Raw genomic sequence first — 25667 nt, forward strand, 5'->3', positions numbered from 1 at the left:
TCGGAGGAATGGCCATCTGACCCACATCAGTGTCTGAGGTAGCCCATAAGGATTCAGGAAGTGAGGCTAATGCTGTGTCTTCTTTAACCAGGCAAATTCTATCAAATTCAGTGTAATTATCGTTCAAAATGACACGCACCCCTTCAGGAAAACATGGCATTGTAGCTCTAAAGTGCTTTAACATATCAAGGCCCAAAATATTGTCTAGTGTATTCGGGAAAGCAAAAACGGACATGGAGCATTGAATTTATCAACATAGAATGAGAGTGACTGGGACAATGGGCTAAGGGAAGGTGTTCCATCGAAACCTATCGAAGTAATAGTTGTGCCAGACAGGGGAGCCCTAGGAACCAATTGTTTAGACAAAGCGCTACGTGTAGCTCCTGTATCAACCAGAAACCGATCAGTAGAGCCCAAAACATGTGCTGTAACATAGGGACCCGTCTGATCTACTGGAACTTCAACTGATTCCTTACCCCATCCTAGGCGATCCTATGCATGAGCAGAATCGTACAAGTCAGGCTGAACATAATCAGATACTTGACATTGATTCCGCCTATCAAATGTGTTCTGTCTCTGCTGTGGGCGTATATTCATGTCAGACCGGGCACGATCATTCATATTCCCTTGATGCTCCGAGGAACCTGAACCAGTTCTCCCTTGGCCCCTCCCCCTAGCATCCTGCTGAGGACGTAACACTGGGCAATTACGGGCCCAATGACCATGCTGCTTACAATATGCACATTGATTTGAAAATAGATCTGTACGACCATAAGGAGTATTGGAAGACGTTCGGCCACCTCTGTCATAATTTCTATCAGGGCCCCTATCATAACCTCTAGAAGGCGGACCATATACCTGGGCCAACATAACTTTCGTTTTTAACTCTTTCGACTTCTTGTCCTCAGTCCCCTTCGCCTCTGCCTCCTGGCGCTCATAATACTGAGCCATCGTCAACACAGAGGCCGGAGAGGACGTAGTCCAAGAACTTTCGCTAGCTTTCAAGCGGCTCACTATTCCAGGTAACAAATTCGAAACATATTTATCGACAAATAAATGTCTGCCGATATCGTCAGTGAGGGACTGACCGCTAAAATCATGAAAAGCTTCCTCGAAACGAGTAAAGAAATCAGAAACCGATTGATATGTCTTTTGTTTACAGGACGCTAAAACAGTCTAATCAATCTTTTTAGGGGGAATAATCGTTTTAAGTTTAGTCAAAATAGCTGCAGGAAGATCTAATATTAGCTGATGCAGTTTTTGGGCGGGCCATCTATCCGCATCCATGCGCTCTATCTCCTTCCATTCGGCACCAAGAACAGCGCGATCATCAATTTTACGAACGGTCCTCCACATATCTGGGGGTAAAATAAGACCAAAAAAACAAATCTATGTCACATAAAGTCATGACACAAGAATTTAAAGCACCCTCAACTTCTTCATAAAAGGCGGCTGGGTTTTACGCGGGTCAGGCAACACATTTTTAAGTGCCATTACATCTGCTCTATTCCAGGGAGTGTATACCCAATTATAAATAAAATAGCCCTTCGCATCGACAGAATTTTTATCATCATTATCACCCGTTCCTTTAGGAGGAACATATAAAGGCGCGGCTTCCCGCATAGGTTTCATGACAACTGGTATTATCTTATCTGTCACGAAGATAGGACGCTGTGCCTCTCCGGGCAGATTGGTCTGTGGAACAGCATCCGCAGCCTTTTTCTGGTCCTTCAGATGTTTCGCCTCATCTCGTATTTTAACCAGTCGTCTAATGAAATCATGCGCCTGGGAAAAAACAAAAAGACCATCACATACTTGTTTATGATCAGTTGCAATATCAGCAGGTTCTAAAACTGCGGAATATTTCCGAAACATTTCTATAACTTCATCGGCAAATGATGCAGTGAAATATAACTGCTCCTTTTCTGACCAATCCTGTATACTAGCTAAAAGATCGGAAGCAGAATTTGTGCTACGTATTGCCTTACGAGCAGCTTGTCTGATTTCAGCCGCACGTTCCGCAGACAGCAAGGATCGAGTGTCCCGCGCTTTCTGTTGTCCCGAACCAGAATCCTCATCGTCCCCGGACGGAGCAGACGGAGCGATATACGGAGGTGGAGGTCGATCTAATAACAAAAAATCATCTTGTGGTTTATTAAGGACAGGATAGAGAGGCTGACGGACAGAATATTGGCCAGATATCTGTAACCTACGTTCTTTTTCCTCTCGCTCCTGTAGTTCTTTTGTTTCTTTTCTTCTCAACTCCAGCGCTTTCTCATACACAGTCTTTCGCTGTTCTTTTTCAATCAACGCTTGCTCACGCTTCTTTTGCTGTCGTACTTCTTTCTCCCACATTCGCAGACTCTCAAACATATCACGCCTAGACTTTCGCTGAAACAGACATCGTTCCACATATTCAACCTTTCGCGCGTCAAATGACCCATGCAGTGGCCACCGTAACTCAGGATCCTTTTTGGTATATTTATGCCACAACGTGCTGTACATTATGGCAGAAAGACCAAACTTCACATACATATCTCGATTAGGAGTCCCCTCGGGGAGAGCCGGCTGCGGTTCCTCAAGTCGTAAACTGGTACCACCAAACAAGCAGCACATCTTTCGAAGTGCGCGACAAACAGGCATGCTCAAGAATAGTGCAAGATATACACTACTATGGGTAAAGAGCCCTTAAGGTGCTTTCTTAGTACGTTGCGCTATAAATATCAAATGCGGAGAAAAACTCCATTGTTCGCCTGCCTATATGAGTTGCAACACATATATCAAAATATCAAACAAACCTATCAAACACAATCCAAAGTAGACAAGTCTATCCCAAATTCAAATATGCCACAGTAAGTGTCCTAAGACTACCTTACCATACAAGGCATCCAAAGTCCAAAACCTACAACAGGCGCCGCAAAACGGCTCTTACCAATCATAGGCTGTCCAGATTCCAAATGCCAAGTTCTAAATTCGACCAAACGGTCACTGCACGGCAGACCAGCAGAAGAGATCTCAGTCGAGGACCGGCGCCACCTGGATGGTCGGATCGGAAAGTAGGGAAGGATCACCTTGGATGCCAAGACACGGGTCCTTTCTGGCAGCGATCGCGTCCTCAGCGAAGTTCCGAACCTTCGTCACGACCAATCCTTCGGGCATCCGAGTCGCCAATGAGCCCCACGTGCCAGGCGCCAATTTGTCGTGCAGGCCTCAGCCAGACCCGCTAGTGCAAGGAGTTCGCCCTTCTGCGCACGAAGTTCTCTGACCCAAAGGAAAAAGTTGGCACGGAAACTGGAAATGACAAACACATAGTTTATTACACCACATGAAGTGGTGCTAAAGTTCGGACAGTACCCTTCGGCACTGTGAGAAGTAGCACAAAGGGCTACTCACACATGGTTTATTTATACCCACACAGGGGCTCAAGAGAAGGCGGTAGAAAGCATAAGAGCACATTTTATGTCCATACAAGGTAATATCGAGAGGCACAATCGATCAGTGGGAGGAGTTAACAGTCTTGGGGTCTCGGCTAACACATTCCAATCTAGTGCTAACCATTAGCAGATGCAGACCCTAACGGTCAGCGGCAAAACACAGAGATGCTATTATTATCCTGTTGCCGGGCAGATTCAAAGGCCATGAGCAGAAAGATAGGACAACGCACATGGTCGACACGAGGCAGCGTGTGGCAGACAAAATGGCTGCCATGAATCCAAAATGGATGCCGCTAAATGTCAAGATAATGGCTAAAAACTCAAATGTATTTTGCTAACGCTCAACTCAATCGCCGTCATAATACAACACATCCAGGGCTCCAAAAGAGCTCTCTGCAGAGACCTAGCTAGCTAAAGCCACGTGGGATATTAGTGACATTATGTATGGGGGTGGGGAGGTGGGGGCTCTGATCTGATCAGATCTGTCTGCAGCCTTTGCCCCCATCTCCCACTCCACAATACTACAGCGATTGCAGATGGTGGGTCTTAGGGGGAAGTGCCTGCTTGGTTCTTATCCTTTTTGAAAGATTTGACCCAAGTGGTGGCATCCGCTAACTTCAGATCAACCCCTAAGACCATTACCCCTCCCCCGGCTGGTTTTGAGCCACAATCTTTTCAATCTTTACATGGCCCACTTGGCCAACCTGATCGAGTCATTCGATATCACCTCTACTCGATGATACACAGATCATTAGATTAGAAGAAAATACACCTGATCGAGTCATTCGATAATTGATATCACCTCTACTCGATAATACACAAATCATAAGATTAGAAGAAAATACGCCTGATCATGCCATTCGATATCACCTCTACTCAAATGTACACAAATCATTGGATTAGAATTAAATACAGATAAAATGGCCAGTAATTTCAGGAGCTGCCGCCAGGAAGTTGCTGATTAGATGAGCTCAAACTCCCTGGCGCTAAACAGTGAAAAAAACAGAAATCGGGGTATTTGGGACCGGAGCCTCACGGCACAAGGGTGGCGGCCGGTGCCTTTGGGAGCTCTGTCTATCCCATTCCATCAGGTCTGCAAACTGGTCGTTTGGTTGGACTTGCATCTGTTCCTAAAAGGATTCATTAAAATTAAAAGCTCTACAGGCTTCTGACTGCTGAAAGTTATCAGAAAAATACTTCCATTAATCCCTGCTTCATCTAGGAGGACCTGGTACTGGTTCTGATCCTATCGAGAATGGATTCCTGCATCACTTTATAGGTAGGCATATCTGAATATCGCCTACATAGATTTTTGCTGCTACAAAAACAGCAGTTGGGCTGGTTCTGAGGTTAATAAAATCAAGGTCGAGCTCCAACAAACTGGTCACATTGCGCCGGCTTCCTGTCCTGAAAAGATGTCAATATAAAGCACTTTATGTCATAAACGCTCTACAATCAGGGGATTCATTCTTATATGTCCTCGCTTTTTGCCTGGTATCAGCTGGCCGAGGGGTGAGATCCCATCATGCTTTGCTGACTAAAGTCTCTATGTTTACGAAAATCAGAATAGATGGATGCTCTCCGCCTGTGGTGACTGCAGGTACCTGGAATGAAATGCCCTCCCACCTGCCCTGTGCGCCCAAGAAAACATGAGTTCTTTCAGGAAACAAATCAAAAACTTTCTGTTCATGTTCTGGGGCTGTGGGATTTTGATACTTATGTGCTCATATTAGCGCTAGGACACTTCTTTCCCGAACTAGCTGTGCAGCGCTATATAAATTGGCTCTCACATCCAGTCATAGCCATCGATCTCTGGGCAACAGATCGTTGCAGCTATAGACAACCTAGGAGGAGGAAAGGCTCCGGGATCTGAAGGTCTGGTGTAGAGTTTTACAAAGCTTAGAAACAAATACCGGCCGCATATCTGCTAGCTAGAGGTGTATGCCGAGGCATTAAAGGGTGGTGTGTCGATGCCGTCTATAAGTGACACAATCATATCAGCACTCCCCAAGCTTGGGACAGACCCGGCTAAGTGTACCTCTTATCGCCCTCTGTCACTTCTTCACTGTGATAATAAATTCCTGCCTGAGGTGATACGACTCGGCTATCCCTCCTACAAGAGAGAATAGTCTCCCCGGTACAGTTGGGATTTGTCCCAGATAAATCCACAGCGGTTCATCTACGGACGGTATTCGCAGTGCTGCATCGGGAAAACACACACATGAAGGCTGGTGATGCCGATAATGTGTTTGACTCCCTGGAATAGCCTTATGATTGAGACATTTAGGCTCAGGGAGTTTGAGATCACTCATGAAGCTGCTGGACACACAGCCTATGGCCTGAGTTTTCGTAAATGGGCTCAACTCAGACGCCATTCAGATCGCATGGGGCACTGGGCTGGGACGCCCTCTGTCACCCGTTCTTTATACCAGGAATGAACCCTTAGGCCTGTGAACTCCAGGAGAGGCATACCATAACCATACTGGGCTGACACCTTTTAGACACTGAAACCAAGAAGTAAACACATCTTTATAAATTGACAGGTTTATAGTCACGGTGGCCAGGCCGGGAGGTGGGTTGAGAGTTGAGAAGGTCAAACGACGGAACTTCAGAGTTCAATTGTTCGAAATCCTTGAAGTTAGAGGTTTTCTGGACAGGTCCGCTGTCCTCTGGAGATCTGGTCTCTATTGAAGAGTAGAAAATAAAATATCCTCTTGGAATCAAAAGTATCACCAAATAGGTATAAACACCATACAATCCACTCTACTCAATCACATCCACACAAGATCCGTTAATTATACATATATACCACCAAGAAAGAAATTCCACATAATAGCTGTGATATAAAAAATACAACTCATGTTATTTCCTTCGTACTTAAAAAGGAGATTATATATGTGACTCATTATAAACAGTGCAAAATATAATTTGGCGCACTAAATCACTTCAGATAAAAATACATGAGTCCCCCTGTCTTTTTAACCTTTTTATGGCTGATTTGTCGCATCATTTACATAGATGCACACTCACCAATTCCTGCAGGCCAAAATGTGAAATATTTGCAATATGCAGACGATACAATTCTGCTGAGTCACACGCAAATAGGGCTGCAAAGATTGATAGAGTCATTTGATCAATATATATTGGCGAATGGTTTACAAATAAATGCCAAAAAACTAAAATTATGATAATAGGAGCGACAAAATCAAGTAAGACATTATGGAAAATGAAGGATTTATCTTTTGAAACTGTAAAGCAGTATAAATACTTAGGAGTTACGCTGGACGAAATAATGAATTTTAAACCACACTTTGATAATTTAAAGGCCAAGACAACTTCATTGTCTTTTGCCTTTAGATCATTGCGTGACAAACTTTCTTGCCCAAGTTACAATCATTTACTAAAAGTAATGAAGGTGAAACGTATCCCTGCGCTTACATATGGGTCAATCATTTTTAGAGAAAAGATAGCCAACTGCTGGATAAATTACAAATAAAAGTTTTTAAGTCAATTTTTAGGATTTCTAAAAATGTTGGACATGCTAGTTAGACTGGAATTTGGTTTGCAAAATCAAACATTGGTAAGACAAGCTGCATTTTTAAAATGCCTATTCTCACTTTACTTATCGGACCCGGAGTCCCTTGCATATATGTGTTGGTAAGAAATGAATAAGAAGGAGTATAGAAGACCATGGAGGTCATACTTAACAGAAAGTTTGAATACTTTTAAGCTCCAACCTTTTGATAACATGATTAGAAATAAAACCATTTTAAAACAGATTTTAAATCAATCAACTAAATTGGTATCATTAATATTGGATCAGGAGCAGACTATAAAAAAAAAGCATGCCTGGTCGGTTATCAATTCATAAAATAAAATTGAACCCCAATTCTAGCTATCTTTTTGCTTGAAACCGACGGTAAGGGATATATTCCTCAAGCTTAGGTTTGGATACTACCCCACAAAAGATGGTACACCGAGATGGGTACAAGTTTGGAAATCACAAAAGTGTAGATTATGTGGTTATATTAATGAAACGTTATTGCACATTGTATGCATTTGCCCCAAATTGTGTCAAGAAAGATTAACTCTTTTAAAACCAATATTCAACAAACAAGGGGTGAGAACATGTCGCCAAGCGATAATACTGTGCGTTCAAGGGCGTATCATCAAATTAACAGTTTACTTTGTCGAATTTATTCTTCTAGCTGAGAAAAAACTGGCTCAGGACGACGTTGTGGTCATTTAATAAGAATTGAAAGCGGCTATGATTCCAATTATATTGTTTTTCTTTATACTGGCAATGTAACTTGATAATTTAATAAAGTATCTGAGGATTGGGGAAATTTTAAGAAGCATGGATGCAATTTATATATTAAGTATTAAGAACACAACTGGACCAAACATTTGTTACTGTATGCTCTGCTTCTTATTAGGGGCTGGTAAAAAATAAAAAACAAAAAAGATAAACAGACAGGGGACTCAAAGATTATTTGTATGAATTGGTTTATTAATATATAAGGTGAATAATAATGAAATGTATTCTTTTATATGGTTATGAACAAAATACCTTTTTATGATATGTTATGTACTTCTAACAGTTATAAAAGATATTTTAATACTTCCTTATTATCTGTAAGGAATGTAAGAAATTGCTCCGATTCACGAACTGTTGTTTTATTGCAATGATTTTAATTAATCGCACAATAAAGAATATATATATACATGAGGTACTGGCATTAGTGTGGGTTTAATGTGCTGAGAAGTTTGATACCAAACTTCCCAGGTTTCAGTGTAGCCATTATGGTGTTGTGGAGTTCGTAATGACAAACTCCCAGCACCATATACTCTTAATGGCAGCACTGTACTTACAGGGCTCATTCACCTGTACCCACACTACGGGTATAGTGCACCCAGCTCAAGGGGTGGTTGATCTAGGCCAGGGCAGTGGGTTGTAGGCATGGCACACAGGGATGTGTGCCATGTCGACTCTTCACTTTGTTCTGCATCAAAACACGCAGCCTGCAAAGGCAGTGTCTGTGTGTAGAGGTACAGGGCCTCTAAGGGTGGCACAAAACGTGCTGCAGCCCTTAGAGGCCTTCTCTGGTCACAGTGCCCTTGATACCTGTGGTACCATTTACCAGGGGCTGACCAGTGGTCAGATAGGCCAATTGGGTTAGTTTTGGGGAAGGAACACAAGCCCTGGGAACCTGATTGGCAGGGTACCAGGGCACATCAAGTCAAAGTGCATCAGTGGTCTGGAAAAAAGTGGGGGGGGGGGGTTCTATAACAGAAACCGACTTTCCTACAGGTAGTCCTTGAACAAAATGTGGAGATGCATACCATGCGTTCTAACTTGTCATTTGCTGCTCTATTTTCCAGAAGGGTCTCTCTTGGAGTCCACCAAGCACTTTTCATCGTATTTTCAGCAACTTGTTTGGGTATCCACGTTCCTTCAATTTGTGCACAAGAATTTCTGCATTCATGAAATAAGCCCTTTTACCTGAGCAATTCCGTCTTATCCGGAGAAATTGGCCCGAAGGCACATTGTCATGTAAACTGTGTCGATGATGACTTGTATACTGCAGGGCATTGTTCCTAACTCTTGATTTGGTAAACAATGTATTTATTTATAAAGTGTTCTATAGCACGAACTTGATCCCGAAGGATATCAGAGCGCTTTACAGTTAGAGGAAGAGGATGGAAAAAGATCACAACAAGACTAAAATGGTGAAACTAATATGCATAAAATCATATAGTGCAAACATAACAGATCGTATCTAATTTAGGGTTAACGTAGAGTGGGCTATTCAATGATAAAATGACATCAAGGGAGTGATGATACACAATGATGTAAGTGGGGCGAATACAATTATACCAAACAGGATTATTAACCAATGCTGTAGTATTTACAGAGCGATTAGGGTCCATCGTGTTAAGGTAAGAACTTATTCATGAGGAATCTTTTTGCTTCCAATTTGAAAGCATCCTTGAAGGAGATTCTATGAATTTCCGATAAAAGAGAGTTCCAAATTTTTGGTGCAGCGCCAGAGAAGGCTCGTTGTAGTTCATAATCTGCCATTGTGGCCAAAGACTGCTACATCCAGAAATGTGATAGATGACTGGCTACTGGACACACAGAATTGTATATCTACTGATCTGGCATTCAACCACTCCATAAACACATTTAAGATATCATCTTGTCCATCTCAAATGCAAAAAATGTCATCAATAAACCGGAACTATTTGTGGATATTATGCACAAATGGATTGCTATCATAGGTAAATTTCTCCTAAAACTTGGCCATGAATAACACGGCCAGCTCTGGGGCAAAGGGACAGACAATCGCTGTCCCTTTGATTTCCTCTCCATTGGCAGCTTGCTGGTATATCAGTGTCTCCATGAAGACATGTTGAGATGTCTGCCCCAGAAGTCATGGCGGAAGGTTGAGTAGTTGCGGTGGAAGGATCTCCTTCTTGGGTCTGAGGTGCTGGTGTTATCGCAGAAGTGCAACAATGGTAGATTCAGCAGTGGTTGTCTGCTTCTTCCCCTCTGCGGTCTCCGAATCAGCTTTTTTTATTTAGCAGTTGACACTGGCAAGTGAGACACAACCTCTACACAGACTTGCTCAGTCAGGGAGACTGGGGGATCCTGGGCACGTCACAGGACTTCTCGACACTGCCACATTTACTCTGTTCCTTCTGGGCCGTTCCTCACAACGGGCTCTGCTGCTGGTCCTCCTCAAAGGGCAGGGAGACTTCTTCCAGACAAGGCTCTCTCCTCTTCCCTCTCATCAGACAGGCAGCTCACAGGGCCACTGCCCGGGGCAATAGTTTCATCCCGGAAGACTTGCAGAAACCAGGCAATGTGCCCTCGCCTACGGGGGAGTCACTATCAGTGGTACTTATCTTGAAACAGCGGCTCTTCGTGTCGGGCAGTAAAGCAACTTGAGTTACAACAAAGCCAATATGATTGCGACCCACTTTTCTGTAGTATTTTCAGACCCTGAATGCGTATTCCCTGTCTGGGTTTACTGGTTTCTCTGGTTGCATTTCATCTTCCATTTTCTTCTGCTGCACAAACAAGGACTTTGTGCAGGGTGGTTGCTGCTCACAGCAGGTAGTGATGATGCTGCCTCCATGCGGGAATACTTACAACATGAGCACAGTAAGAGTGAACCTTCTAAAGGCGGTCCTGACTCCATCCCTCCACCCTTGTGTCCAAAGTTACACCCTTCTCATCTGGATTGCTGACAATATTGCCCATCTTGTGCCATGTTAGATGATGGGCAATCGAACATGGATGTAACTGGTAACAACATACTTACACATGTGTAAACAATATAGAGCCCTGCTACCTAATATTATAAATACGCGTCCCGAAATTCAAACGGGGATGCCAATGCGAGGTCTCGTCATAACACGTGAATGGAACTTTACTCAATGCCCTGTAAGCATTGCAGACGCCCTCTGACAAGTAAAATGGCCTGTTCACTGGTGACGTCTAAGAACATGGTACGCTGCCACCATTACTCACTGTACGTAGCCAGAGACACAGACCGTAGTCTTTGCCCCACCAACAGAGTGGTTGTAGTGTCCGTCAACATCCCCAGAGCCAGGCTCAGGGTCTTCGGGTCAATTTTGGGCCTAGTCATGCAGTGCGCACACAGTATCTTCTCTGTGCTGAGGCCAAAATAAAATCAGGATACCAGAATCTCTTGCAGTTCCGTCTCTCAAGACAAGGGTGCACTGGCTTTGGCCAAGAAGGGGGATAGGGTGACCAAGCAGGGCTTAGCCAGTCTACATTGTTGTCTGCCCCTAAAACACTTGGCCTCTGCTATTTACATTTATTTATTTTAGCCTTCATTTGTAAAGCAACAATATACTGCAAGCAGAACTTTGAGCTGGACGAGAGTCGGGTAAATGAGGTCCGAGTGGGAGGAATTGTAATATAGTATACTCATCTAAAATGAAGAGAAAATGCAAGTTAAACTATTCTGTATGAAGTGGTCAATTGCTTAGTGATATAATTACTGATGTCTTTGTCTCGAACTGGAGGGTCGCTAATTTGAATCCGGGTTGGTGCACTAGGGAATAGTGTGAAAACGAGAGAATGGTTTTGAAAAGTGTCAGGAAGATTGGCGCTCAGCGTGTTCCCAGTATGTAAGAGGTGGTAAGGCAGTTGTATGCTCGGTGCGAAACAGGTCAGGGGAACAAAACCAACAGAAAAAGACCCCTGTGTAGACAGAGATGCGTATCCCTTGTCAAATGAAAAGCAACGAGGTTCCTGTGCCCACAAGATTCTCATGTGGTTCTCATGTGAGAACCAAAGTATAGTAAGGCTTCAAAAAAATGTTTTCACAGTCCATCCGTGTGGAATTAAAGAAATGTAATAGTTCTGAATGAATCAGTACAAACAAGCGCAAAAAGCCGACACGTGTTTCGTCACACCGTGTACGGGTAATGGCTCATCAGGGCTGTAAGCGCAAAAGCGTCTTATGTCGAGTAGCGTGCCAAGCGCGATATGAGTGGGGGTGTGTAGGTGATGAAGTAGGCTGAAATCCTAGGTGCAGCGTGGGCACGGGTATGTGCAAAGCTTCGAGCTCATCATCCGGGTAGGGAATAGTGACTTCTATATTCACAGTGGTATGACGTCCCTGCCTGTGTGAGACAGCACTTTGAACAGGAAAGCCAATAGTATAAAGAAAGAATTACATAAGGTATAAAATACGCTACACAAATTATAGGATGGGCTGTAGTATAAGATCAGTCGTGCATAATTTGCAAAAAGAGAGTACGTGTAAATGCTTACCGTGCTATCGGATGTTACATTTCTAGTAACCGCACTCATACGGTAGCTAGTGTTAACCTTTTTGTTTTGGTTTCCATGAAAATACTGCATTTCAGAAGTACTGGTAACACCCTCACAGTAATCTTTAAAAGAATTACTCTTGGTCACCGGGAACCTCCAGATTTGTCGCGTCCTCGGGTGGTCTGCTCCATTGCCCGCACTCATCTAGTGCAACTCGGTGATTCCAGCACAACCGGAACCGCCTGGCAGGGCGCACACATCTCAGGTATAAAAGCCCTACTTGTTTGGTGCTGGGTGGCAGGAGCTGCCGGGCAGCAAGGTTCCCGAAGGGAGTTTCCACATGCCAGTTTGTGGATCGTGTTTGCAACCCAACCCAACCATATCAGCATACTGTGAATCTTTGCATCCACCACTCAAGCAAACTGACCCAGGAGTTACAAATTAGCCATGGCGGCTCCGGGCCATTGCTTACATTGATGGTCCCACTCAGGTCTCTGGCCCTCTGGACAGCTATCTAAACAGAGGACATGCCATTTTGAGAAGCTGGTAAACCCTGTGCTTCTTCGAACAGTTCTTTCATTGTGGCGCTCCATTTTACGTGACAAACTCTCACCCCAATGGCCTCCTCAACATGGTGAGATGTTTGGGTGACATTCGTTGTGCGAAGTCCTGAAGCGTGCCTAAGGCACAAGCGTGAAACCCATCGACCTATATCTTCTAGGATCAACACCTAACAACAAGAACAGACGCAGAGAGGAGGAGCTACGCTAGCAATCAAGATGGCCGCGTAAGCTCCCGGCTCCGCCGACCTCTGCCAGCAGCTCGTATATCCTGACATCAACTCTGAACTCACACCAGACTCCCGTGTTCATGAGGTGTTTCTGATTCTAAAGTTGCAATCCCGAGATTTCCATCTTAGCGGATGATGAAGATATGCCGTGTTTCCATCCTCGGCCTAACTCGGCGTGGAAGCCGGGGCCTCGATTTCTAGCCCATCCGGGTTAGAGTTGAACAACAACGGCCGCGGGACCTGGGCTGCGTCCGGTCTTCCGAAGTGGGACTTACTCTGCTTGTTTTGGATGGTGACACTGTGAACGGTTCACACCGAGGACACCGCTGCGTGACGCGCCGGCTGCTGTGGTCGGGGGTCCGACGTCCGGAGACTCTGCTAGCCTCCCGGGGTGGATGGGCATGGGCCCTAGCTAGCGGCGCCGGTGTCGATATTGCAAGACGAAGAGCGCCCGCTGTTGTCATCGGCTTTGCGTGGGCCTGTTACCCCGGAGTAGTCGACCTCCGGGGTTCAAGTCCTGCTCTGTCGCTTCGTGAGATGGTATGGAGCGGACGGAAGGCACGCCATCGCTGCAGGCCGTAATGGCCGCCATTGGGGCGCCCCACTCGCAGGTCACCGCCATATTCCAGAAGCTGACTGTACCAGTGGAAGATATCTGTCTGAGACCGGACGACGACCCCCCGGTAGGTTTTCAGCAAGCTGTGGTACCCGCGGAGCAGTGTACGCTTGAGATTGAGGACCCTGTGCGGAAGCCAGATTTAATGGGCTTTGTCGGTCCCCAAATAACAGCTAACAAGCCTGTGACTATCGCCAGGTTTTCCTGTTCGATCCTGATGCCGCCCAATATAGACATGGACAATCCTATGTGCCGTTATAAGTTCCTCAGTGACTATTGGAGAGATTCGCTATCCTGGGACACTTTTCCTCGCTTGGTTTGTGGACACCGTAAACTTTTCTCCTGTTTTCGATCCTACTGCACTGACTCGAACTTTTACGAACGCTCTGATTTTTCTATTGAGATGGTGGTTCGGGTGAAAAGGGCTCTCAAGAAAAACCGGACTGGCCAGGGTTGAACTTGACTGCTTGGGTTTGATACAATACCTTGATTTGGACAGCTATCCTTGTTTGATTTGTTGACATCGAGAAATATTATCCTGGTTTCGATCCTACTGCACTGACCTGGACTTTTCTCAGTGCTCTGATTCTTCCATTGAGATGGCGGTACGGGTGGGAAGGGCTCGCACGAAAACTCGTAGTGGCCAGGGTTGAACTTGACTGACTGGGTTTGATAAAATACCTTGATTCAATAAGGAGATTGCACCTATAATGATGTGGGAGTCGGGTGGTTTTTGCTCCCTCCCCCGGTTGGTGTATAACTTTAGCTTCATACTGTCTTGATTATGTCTCGGGGAGGTCGCTTCTGGCGGGGGGGTAAGGGAGACCGGGGGCATGTTTACTTTCTCCTCCTCCACTCTTTTCCTTCTTGTAGGGTTAGTTCTTGGGCGACAGGCACGCTGCTAGTGGGGTCAGGCCGTAGCCATTGCAGGGGTGCAGGGTGGGGGGTTTGGGGGGGTTTGTTATTTTATCTTATTTTGTTCTATGGCCTTTTTTCTTTCCATCTTCCTTTTGCGAGAGGTGGGTTGTTTATCCTAAACTGATTTACTCGTTCATGTGGGTGTCTACTCCGGCCTTAATTATTCTGTATTTTGGGTGGATGGGTCTTGCATACTGAAGTCGAATTGGTTTGTTTAACATATTGTTTATCCTTCTTTATATGCTTACTTACGTTTACGTCATAGATTCATGTATATTTGTTTATCTGCGTTGCCGTATTCGCCCGTCGCCTATTGTATGGTATCTCAAGTATGACACCCTATTTCTGTAATGTCTCCTCTTGTTCTCTTCAATAAAAAGACTTTAAGAACAGACGCAGAATTCAAATGTTTTGATAGACCAATGTCATAGTCATAGTTTGATGTGCTGTAGTCGTTCACCGTATTAGCAGGCCTTTTGTAATTAGGCGCTCCGACCTGGAGACGGCTGTTATGTGGTCACTATCAATAAGGGTTTATTGTCTGTCACTGTGGATACACTGTCTACCTTGATACTTCTGCTTTTCCTTAACCTTTGTGTTGTTCTAAAAGTACTAGTGACCTTGATAAGAATCTGTTGGTAAGCTTTATAATGTTGTCTATCAGTTGTCGCTTTATCCCCTTCTTGTAAATTATGCAAGCCAAACTTGAAAAAAGTACATTTTGTTGTGAGAATAGCTATTGTTGCCGGTGATTTCTTTTATTGCAGCACAGCAATGCCTCTATTATAAATCGAACATTGATTATTCGAATAGTATTGATTTAATTCCAGAGTGTCTTTTGCACCATTAAGTCAATAAATATTATGTTGACCTTATATTTGAGTCGGATCGGTTTATCCTATTAGAGTCCTGTCCTTCGTCGTCGTTTTCTAGTGAGCGGCCTAGGCTCTCGAGGGTCATACGGGCTCTCCCCCTCCTTTTGTTTCGACAGTGTTTGCCTATAGAGATGCTGATATGGAGTGCGGAGAAATCCATGCTGGTGTTTGTGCTGGGAACGTGCCTTTGCTGTTTATTGCTTCCATCCAGTCTCCTTCGAGGTGCACACATTGTCCGGTTAGGGGACAGAGCACAGAAAGTGTAGGTTTTACCTAGTACTTAACAGTTTAAGTCTGATGAACACAGAACTACCTTTTCCAAAGGTTATTACTTGGCCATGTTACATTCAGATGAATAGTCCATGAGAATGAGTGCTGTTTACTCCCTCAGAGGCAATGTCTATGTGGTAATCAAACTCTTGTTTTATCGGTAGGCTAAGTGTAAGATTTATTCACCACTCACCCAACTGCACCAGGAACGTAAATGCCAGGAACACTCCTGGCAACGCATCAACAACAGTCCAGTAGCCGCTCGAATGAATCTTTAGTTAAAGACGCATCACCACCGTCTGGGCCCATTTTTAAAAACACAGTTTTACTTACAACTTTAGGATGGTTGTAAATACCCCCTATCTTGGACATAAATGGGAGAGAGGCATACATTTACTTAGTGTTCCCGAAGAGCACTATTTCACAAATTGGTAGGTCAGGGTTAAACAGGTAGGCTCCTGGTTGCACAGTTTCCCAGTGCAGTAAACCACACGTAGGGTGGTGGAGATTGTGAGGGAGAGGCCGAGGGACTACAATCCCAGAATAAGGACCTCTATAGTGGCCCTGTCGAGAAGTAATATTTGGTGTTTATTTCCAGCATTTTTAGGTAAAGTGGTAAAGCCGGGATTATATGTTATATCTCCCCTCGGTCCCTCCTAGACTTAAGTTAGGATTTTGTCTTAAGTCTGTCTTAAGTCTGTCTTAAGTTTGTCTTAAGTCAAACGTAAGACAAAATCCTAACTTTACTACTACTAAATGCCTTCTGTGAATATCAACAGTAGTAAGTTTAGGATTTTGTCTTAAGTTAGTTCTGTGAATCGGCCCCCCTGTGCCTGGCCTGTGTTATTGCATTGTTTGCATCAGATTCTCCTCGTGCCTGGCCTGTGTTATTGCATTGTTTGCATCAGATTCTCCTTGTGCCTGCCCTGTGTTATTGCATTGTTTGCGTCAGATTCTTCCAGTGTCTGGACTGTGTTATTGCATTGTTTGCATCAGTCCTAGTCCCTGGCCTGTGTTATTGCATTGTTTGCATCAAATTCACATAGTGGTTGGCCGGTGTTATTGCATGGTTTTCATCAGATACTGTTGGTGCTTGGCCTGTGTTATTGCGTTGTTTGCATCAGCTTCTCATAGTGGTTGGCACGTTTTATTGCATTGTTTGCATCACATTCTCTTGGTGCCTGGCCCGTGTTATTGCATTGTTTGCATCAGATTGTTCTAGTGCCCGGCCTGTGTTAGTGCATTGTTTGCATCAGATTCTCTTGGCGCCTGACCCGTGTTATTGCATTGTTTGCCTCAGATTCTCCTCGTGCCTGGCCTGTGTTATTGCATTGTTTGCATCAGATTCTCATAGTGGTTGGCCAGTGTTATTGCATTGTTTGCATCGATCCTACTGCCTGACTTGTGTTATTGCATTGTTTGCGTCTAGTGCCCGGCCTGTGTTATTGCATGGTTTGCATTAGATTTTGTGCCTGTCCTGTATTATTGCATTGTTTGCGTCACGTTTTTCTAGTACCCAGTCTGTGTTATTGCACTGTATGTGCTTCTTTTGGTATGTTATTATTCTAATAGTTGCAGCTTTTCTAAAAAAAACATGGTACCTTTCATTCCAATCAAGTGCCTCTGACTGCAAGGACACTGCACTCTTCCTGCAGTAGCAATCTACTTCCTATTTATGTAGCAACAGACAGCACAGCATGTCTGCCAGAGATGTTGTAAGGTCAGAAACAGTACATAGGTAAGTAGGTATGATGCAAAACAAACTGTTGAGTAAGATTTTAAGCGAAGAAGCTGCTGTGATAGACGGCAAAACATCCATGTCAAAACATCAACAGTAGGACAATGGTACATGGAATGAAAATGGTAGATTTATTTACACTGCTGTGCAGTGCGTGTCACTTATTGTTCTTTTCTTCCACTCTCATGAGATGGTTTTACAAGGCAACTCTGAGCTCACTGAGTGTGGAGCTTCCACGAATCCCAGAGACAGGCCGTACCAAAGATGGTAACAGAGTAGGTTGAAAGATCTGAGTCTTCATCCTGGTAGATGGACTGGTGATCCCTGAGGGGGTGTAGTTGGTCTGTGTGTTGCCACGGCTGTCCAGGGGGTGTAAGGAAATGTCAGCAATTAGTGGAGGGCCCTCTTTTGGATGAGAACCACCGAGCTTCATGCAATACAGACTTGAGGGGTTGTGCCTGCACAGGATGAGTTACATTCTGAAATGGTGGACCTTGTCCAAAGGCGATAGATGTTACCAAGGCTTAACATCTTCAGTTAAGATAGAGAAAGTCCATGTATACCTCAAGGTGCTGAAAAGCTTTCTGCACTCTGCTGGTGCAGGCAGGATGCTTATTCTCTAGTTGGCATTTGCCAGGGCATGTTCAGAAACAGTGGTTTAATAAAACCTTGGAGCACACTTGTAGCGTGACTCTTGATGTCTTGTAGTGTGTGGTAGATGTGCTAGGACTGTCCCAATGTTCTACGGAGCTCAGAACATCCAGACTCTCCTTCATCTCAGAGCTCGAGCTCTGTGGCTTGACCAGTTAAACTCCAATAAAGAAGGTGACCTAGACCAGTTCTACCTCTCCCGACTTTTGAACTCATCATTGAGGAAAAAAGCCCTTGTCTGGAAAGCAGATCTATACAAGGTACAGCTCAGAGAAGAACCTGCCTGGGAAGAAGATCTGCACAAGGTGCAGCTGACAGATGTCCTGCCTGGAATGAAGATCTGCACAAGGCACATCTGACAGAAGTCCTTCCAGGAAGGAAGATCTACACAAGACGCAGCTGACAGAAGCCGCAGCCTGAAAGGAAGATCAGCACAAGGTGCAGCTGACAGAAGTCCTGCCTGGAAGGAAGATCGGTACAAGGTGCAGCTGACAGAAGTCCTGCCTGGAAGGACGATCTGCACAAGGTGCAGCAGACGGAGGTCCTGCCTGGATGGAAGATCTGCGCAGGGCGCAGCTGACAGATGTCCTGCCTAGAAAGGAATATCTGCACAAGGCACGACTGACAGAAGTTTTGCCTGGCGGTGACCTCAAAGCAGTGAGAGACCCACAAACCACAAGATCCTTCAAGCCCAGCTAGCCACACTGGACACAATGTACACCAACTAATTTAGTTTTCAGCAAATTGTTTATTCCGTCACAAATGTGACAGGCGTCCTGCCCGACCCATTAAAAATGCATTACATCCTGTGGTAATTATAATAAGGCAGACAGGATATCTGTCACATTTTGATTAGGCTTTGGTGTAGTTTGCAGAGTTTTACTCCTGGGAGCTCCATGAAGTGCCAGAAAAAGTCTGCCCTACTCTGCGGACTTCCGCAAGTGGCAGAGTTTGCTAAGTCCCGCACTAAAAATCAGCACGAATGGCACTACGCATCACGCCAGAGGGTGCTGCTGCTTCCTGCCACTCAAATTGACATTCTACTCGAGTGTCAGCTTCATCAATGAGAATGGCAGATTTCTACACTCGAGTGGTCGCGACCTGCCACAATGAGAAATCTCGCCAGGAGGAGGTCTAGCACGTTATTTTTTCTCACAAGCGCGTGCCTCCTTACAGTTGGCGAACCGCTTGAGAAAAAAAAATCAGTTGTGCATCACTTCGTGGCGTTTTTTGAAACGAGCTCCGCTGGCACAACGGAATTCTTCACCCACCCCTGGTTTTGAGGCAATAATCTGTTAGACAAACTCTAAAATAGGCCCTATGTCTGCAATCAGTGTTGTAGAAAAAGTGAGAACCATGGCCTTGTGACTATCAGCCCGTTATCTGACTTCTGATTAACCCCACAGAGTGAGTGCGCAGCCAGAGGGCAGTAGGGGGGCCAAAGGACAGAAAATTAGGTAAACTTGAATATGAGAAATATGGAAAGGTACAAATGCCGCATCACCTGTGGATAACTGACACCTCCTCCCACTCTGCCAAATACCTATTCAGTCACTAAATGGCATCCTGGGCCCCAAACGAACAACATCATGCCAGATACCATGTAATGGTGGAAAAGAGGGGAAAAAGAGTAACATACACACATCTGTTGCGGGGATGTGTCAGGTAAATTATTGGTTGTGATTAACCCTGGGCGTAGGTCGCGTAGTAGCGCTACGCGTAGCTACGCAAAGTGTACTTCGCACTACGTGTAGCTAGGCGAACTGCGTAGTGCACAGTGCAAGCCGTCGTTTTCTGGTGCTCGAGTAGATTTCTACTCGAACAGCAGCTTTCTCAACGCAAACTGGTAGTTTCGCATCGTGAGAGGTCACGAGCATACGCGCCCACTTGCAATGAGAAACCTGACCTCCCCGCATTGAGAATCTCACCTGGAGGTTTATTTTCCACGCTTGCGATCGGCAACTTGAAGTTGCTGATCGCGAACAAGGAAAAAGTCTTGCCGGGATGTAATTTTTGCTCGCTCGCGGTCACCAACTTGACGTTGAGGACCACGAGCAAGCACAAAATGACTGCTGCACAACGCTACGCTATGCTATGCGTGTTTGCACTGTGCTACATGCAATACACGTAGGTCGAAGTACCGCAAACTTTGCAACCTACACAAGCGTAGCGTAATTCTTCACCCAGGGTTAGTTGTGAAGGATTCTCTATAAGTACTAAATGACTGATATCGTTGAATATTAAATTATATGAATCAACGTTTGTTTGCCTTATCTGCGCACATAATATAAAGGACAGGCCCTACAGTGAACCCCTCGTTCTGTTTTACAAAAAGCCCCCGAAGGAGCTGCATCTTCCAGAACTTCATCTACTTTAGGAAGAACTTAAGACTTGCTTTTGAAAGTTGTCTTTCAGGGCCAGAACCAGGTACTGTAAGCTGCACTAGTTTCAGGGAGATGGATAGATGTTATGGCGATAGGAAACCCCCCTCAACCCACAATAATGTTCCAATCTTCCAGGTTAGAAGAAACCAGAAATGCTTGAACCAAGGGAGCTATTGACAGTGTCAAAGGTGACTTATGAAAAGTGAGTAAAGACAGGAGTTGGTATTTGAGATGATCTTAAGTGAATAGGAAAGAAACGAGACGAAGTGAGTGAATGGAGTTACTTTTGTTATATACTTCGCGAAGAGTTACTGTAAATTTCGCAGCCCCGCCTGATCCATCTCTTTTTCTAAAATCTATTGTTATTTGAATGATGTCTTAACCATATGCATCTATCTTGAACCTCCTTTTCAGATATTGATAAGATGTCACCAGATCAGCAGAACTTTTAGTTAAATATCTGTGTATGATAAAATATTCCTTGCTAAGTTTCAAAGGTGGAAAAGAAGAAGGGGCTGATTTACTAAGATTTTGCGCCGTGTTTGTGTCACAAAAGTGGCACAAAACAGTGCAAAATATTTTTTTCCTAATTTTCTTTCCAGCAAATAATGTAAGAGTAATGTGAAGCATCGCATAGCACTGCTGCACATTACTTTGCACTATGGGGCCTGTTAAGGGTGGTGCATGGGCGTTCCACTGCAACCACCCAAGGTTTCTCACGCTAAACCCAATTGACCAACTAGAGTAGATTGGGTTTAGCGTGAGAAAACTGCACCCTTTTAAACTAGGCGCAAGGAAGGAGAAATGCTTTAATTTCTCCTTCCTTTTCTGACTTTGCATGCGTGCTGCACTGTGCAACACGCATACAAAGTGGTAAAAGCTTTCCCTCATGTCTAGGGTGTCTTTCCTGTACAAAACCTATGCTGGAGTCACACACACACGCTAGCACTCTGGTGCTAAGGTGTGTGGATGGCGCAGGGCTGCTGTAATCAGTGCCGGTGCAAGGGAAAGGGAAGGAGAGAGTCATATCTTTGAAAATATGGTGCTCTCCTGCTCCCTCCCTGTCACGCAACGCAGCGCAGCCTCGCTGGGGGGAGGGTGAGTTGCGCTGCATTGCATGGAGATTTGGTAAAACTCCACCGAAATGTCTGTTACAACCAGTTAAACGTTGTGAATTTTCATTCCATTATGTTTCAATTTAGTAATTTTAAACATCTTTACATCCAACAGAAAACAAGCCTTGAATATATGAAATGACCATCAATAACGAAGCTAATTCTGTAAATCTTCAATAATAGCAGAAATAATGAGCTACAGTATTCAGGAAAACATCAGCGCATTCGGCGACAGAGGAACCTGCACACAAACGGACAGATCTCGGATGAAGCATCAAGGCAGTTCAGTGATTGTAAGAGGCTGAGCTGTGCACCTCCACGCCACAAAACGAAGAAATGACCTTAGGAAAATTAAGGCAACAACGATAAGAAACCGCCTCCTGTATAAACAAGTGTCCAACACCAGCTTTGATCATGGGATCGGTATGATGTGATTACCACAGTGCTCTGTTTTCTAAAATGATGACAAGCCATCATTCCGTGCTCTAGGTGAATTGTAAACTCTTTCTGAAAAAACAACAGTAACCAGAGAAGAGCACAACAGAGCGGAGCCAGACAACTGACGGGTAAAGTAAAGAGGAGTTCTTCTATCTAAAATACAACAGACTGTCCCGATTTGCACCGGCCTGAAGGAAGAAACATCTTTTCCCGCAATCGTGCATAGCCATAATCCAATCAAAAGGCACTATCGACTACAAAGACACCTTCTACGTATTAGGAGTGTGGCAAATATTAGGGGCTATTGCATTTTATTTTTAAAACAGAAATCAAACATGCAAAATACTGCACACATATAAAGTGTGTGAGAAAAACACAAATGCTTTATCAGCCATGTTGGCCCATGAGGAAATGCAGTCATGGGATTTAGACAAATATATACCCGACCCACAGACACTAAACAAGAAAGAAGAATCATACACATGCAGCAAGAGCTTTAGTTTGACATCACTACTCAAGCTTCATCAGCACACGTACACAGGACAAAAACCATTCAAGTGCAGCGAATGTGTCAAGAGCTTTAGTAGGTTATCAGAACTGCAAAGACACCAGCGAACACACACAGGGGAAAAGCCATTCAAGTGCAGTGAATGTGTAAAGAGCTTTAGTCAGTTATCAAACCTCCAAAGTCATCAGCGAACACACACAGGAGAAAAACCCTTCAAGTGCAATGAATGTGTAAAGAGCTTTAGTCAATTATCAAGCCTTCAAACACATCAGCGAATACACACAGGGGAAAAACCATTCAAGTGCAGTGAATGTGCAAAGTGCTTTAGTCAGTTATCACACCTTCAAAAACATAATCAAACACACACAGGGGAAAAACCATTCAAGTGCAGTGAATGTGTGAAAAGCTTCAGTCAGTTATCAGACCTAAAAATTCATCAGCGAACACACACAGGGGAAAAACCCTATCATTGTAGTGAATGTGACAGTAGTTTTCGCGGCTATTCAGCATTAAGGAATCATCAGCGAACACACACAGGGGAAAAGCCATTTAAGTGCAATGAATGTGGGAAGGGCTTTGGTCGATTATCACAGCTACAAAGTCATCAGCGAACACACACGGGGGAAAAACCCTATCATTGTAGTGAATGTGACAGTAGGTTTGGTGGCTATTCAGCTTTAAGGTATCATCAGCGAACTCACAAGAGAAAAACCATTTAAATGCAGTGAATGTGTGAAGAGTTTTAGTCAATTCGAAAACCTACAAAGACATCAGCGAACACACAGTTATTGTGAGAGGAATGAATTAGGGAAAAATACATTTCAAATTATGTGGGACATTGAAATACCAGATGATAGGAGACCCGACTAGCAGTAAAGAAGAAAAACAGATAACAGTATTTTCAGAATTATAAAAGTGTTTTTTTTCCAGTGATTGTTCACTTCCATACACATAGCAAAGCGGCATGATGCACCAGGATACACTGTGGGAGGCGAGCACAATGTGAATTAAAAGAAAATAATTTTTTTTGATTTTTAGTTGGTGAAGAAGAGATACAAAGAAAACATTCAATCGCACTTGATCACACTACCTGTAAAAGCAACACTGAACAATACTGGGACTAACAACGATATTTTCTGCTAACTTGTCGGATTAGTGATAAACCCTAAAAACAAAACACACCCAGACTGGACATGTTGAAAGGGCTCTGGAGATGGAATACGTCATTGGTAAAATGTATATATTACTATTAACAAATGCCACTGCAGTATATGTAATGAACTAAAGCGAAGCACAGGTGTTCACGAAATAACCTATTTTTAGATATAAAATAGCATATACCATGTTTTCAAGTAACGTTTGCTGCATCTTTTACACACTGCTATCGGTTGATGGATCAGCTCATGCCTCGGGCCTTATAACTAAGTGTGACCCGTGGCTCCTCTCCGACTTGGCTCTTCCTGTTAATTTTGTGTCTTGCCAAACTCTACTTTTTACCAGAATTGAGCCATTGTAAGCAGTAGACTATGTTTGAAGAATGTGGTGAAATAGCGAAATCCCACATCAAAAGCATATATGTGCCAGGGCAATCCGTTGCACTCCCAGCAACTCGTCTTCCACACTTGATTGTCCCTTGTCCTCAAATGTTCTAAAGGATTTGTCGTACGAATGCCAGAAGTGGCAGTGACATTTATGAAGCTAACGGTAACAGGAGTGTGTGGGAGATAGAGAGGGGGGAGAGATAAAGAGAGCGAGAGAGACAAAAAAAGGGGGAGAAAAAGAGAGAAATGGAAGGAGGGGGAACAGCACGTTCTTTGTACTCACCTAAAAATAGAAGAAGCAGCCAAATACATGTCAATATGTGACATCACCAGAGAAACGGGCTGAACACCTGTGAATTGATATGTTTATTTTTAATACCTATAGACCCATGTCATGCCAATAAACAGGGCACATGGAAGGAAAATAGTGAAGGAGCCCATTATCATATGCAAATCACAGTGACATCACATGTAGTGACATCACAAGACGTGATGTCAGCCCCTTATAATAATTCTCATGTGAAAGGTTGACGGCCTGTTTTAAAAACAAGAAACATAAAATAACGTAAAAATAAGGTTTTTAGTTTCAGTTTTTATACATCATGTGTTTTACCCACTATTAGTTTTTGACCAAACTTGGAAATTACTGAAAGTGTAAATATTTTTAAGCAGATATGTGGAACTTGGAAATTACATTCTTAAACAGTTTTCAGCGGATAAATAAAATGTACTTTTAATTTGCGTTTGTTTCCTGATGTTATTCTTTATCCAGCCCCTAAGCCGCAAAGTGTTTCACATTTACAATGTATTAAGCAAAAGAAGGGCTAATTTTTTCAAATTCTCTTTTCCTCTCTTGCGCCACTCACACAAACAAACACTCAGAGGCCTGTGTCTGCAGTGCTGGGGCACAAAGTAACAATTATCAGTTGCAGGCTAAGGAGCTAGGTGGAACTGAGTCCTGTTTCTAGATATTAGTGGGGGTACCCCTTCAAACTGTGACTACCCTGACTTGTGCCGTGCTGATAAAGCAATAGTGAATTTGAGTAATTTATGATCAATTGAAATGAGAGAAAGAGAAGAAGAGAGCGAGGTGCAGTATATATTAAAGAAAATGAAAAAGAGACACAAGACTTTACCCTGTTCTGTGTACAAGCACTTTACGTAAACTAGTTATGCTGTGCGTTGTGAACAGGCTGTCACCCCCTTTGTATGCAAATGACCTTCTGTGACCAGACACCCCAGGCTCCCATCTCTTCTAGTGCGGGTGATAATGTGAGCACTGTAAGGTAATCACTAACTAGGGCTATATTGAGAAAGAATCGGCTTCTAGGTCACACAGCTGTGGTTATGTAGTTCTTTATTAGTTTTTTTTTATTTACTTTAATTTGCAGCAATTCTCCAGGTTAGTTTTTCTCAGTATTACGCTTCACTTGCCATCTGGGATGACCTAAAGAATACAGTTGACCGCAATGGGGTTACTGCGCTACTCCTCTTGGACCTCTCAGCTGCCTTTGACACGGTTGACCATGACACTCTGAAACAAAGACTTTATGAAGCCCGCATAGAGGGAACTGTTC

The 25667-nt window shown here is 43.9% G+C and overlaps 1 protein-coding gene across 1 annotated transcript in view; it reads left to right on the plus strand.

The window, feature by feature from the left end:
* LOC144806196 (uncharacterized) overlaps positions 1–24830 on the plus strand; it is a 77820-nt gene extending 52990 nt beyond the window's left edge. Inside the window, exon 2 of the mRNA XM_078672612.1 lies at positions 21719–24830. Coding sequence (XP_078528738.1) covers positions 22435–23268 — 834 coding nt within the window. The 5' untranslated portion in view covers positions 21719–22434 and the 3' untranslated portion in view covers positions 23269–24830. The remainder of the gene's footprint in view (positions 1–21718) is intronic.
* The last annotated feature ends 837 nt before the right edge of the window (positions 24831–25667 follow it).

Source organism: Lissotriton helveticus, assembly GCF_964261635.1.
Source record: "Lissotriton helveticus chromosome 1_1 unlocalized genomic scaffold, aLisHel1.1 SUPER_1_unloc_52, whole genome shotgun sequence".
In the NCBI taxonomy this organism is placed as follows: Eukaryota; Metazoa; Chordata; class Amphibia; order Caudata; family Salamandridae; genus Lissotriton; species Lissotriton helveticus.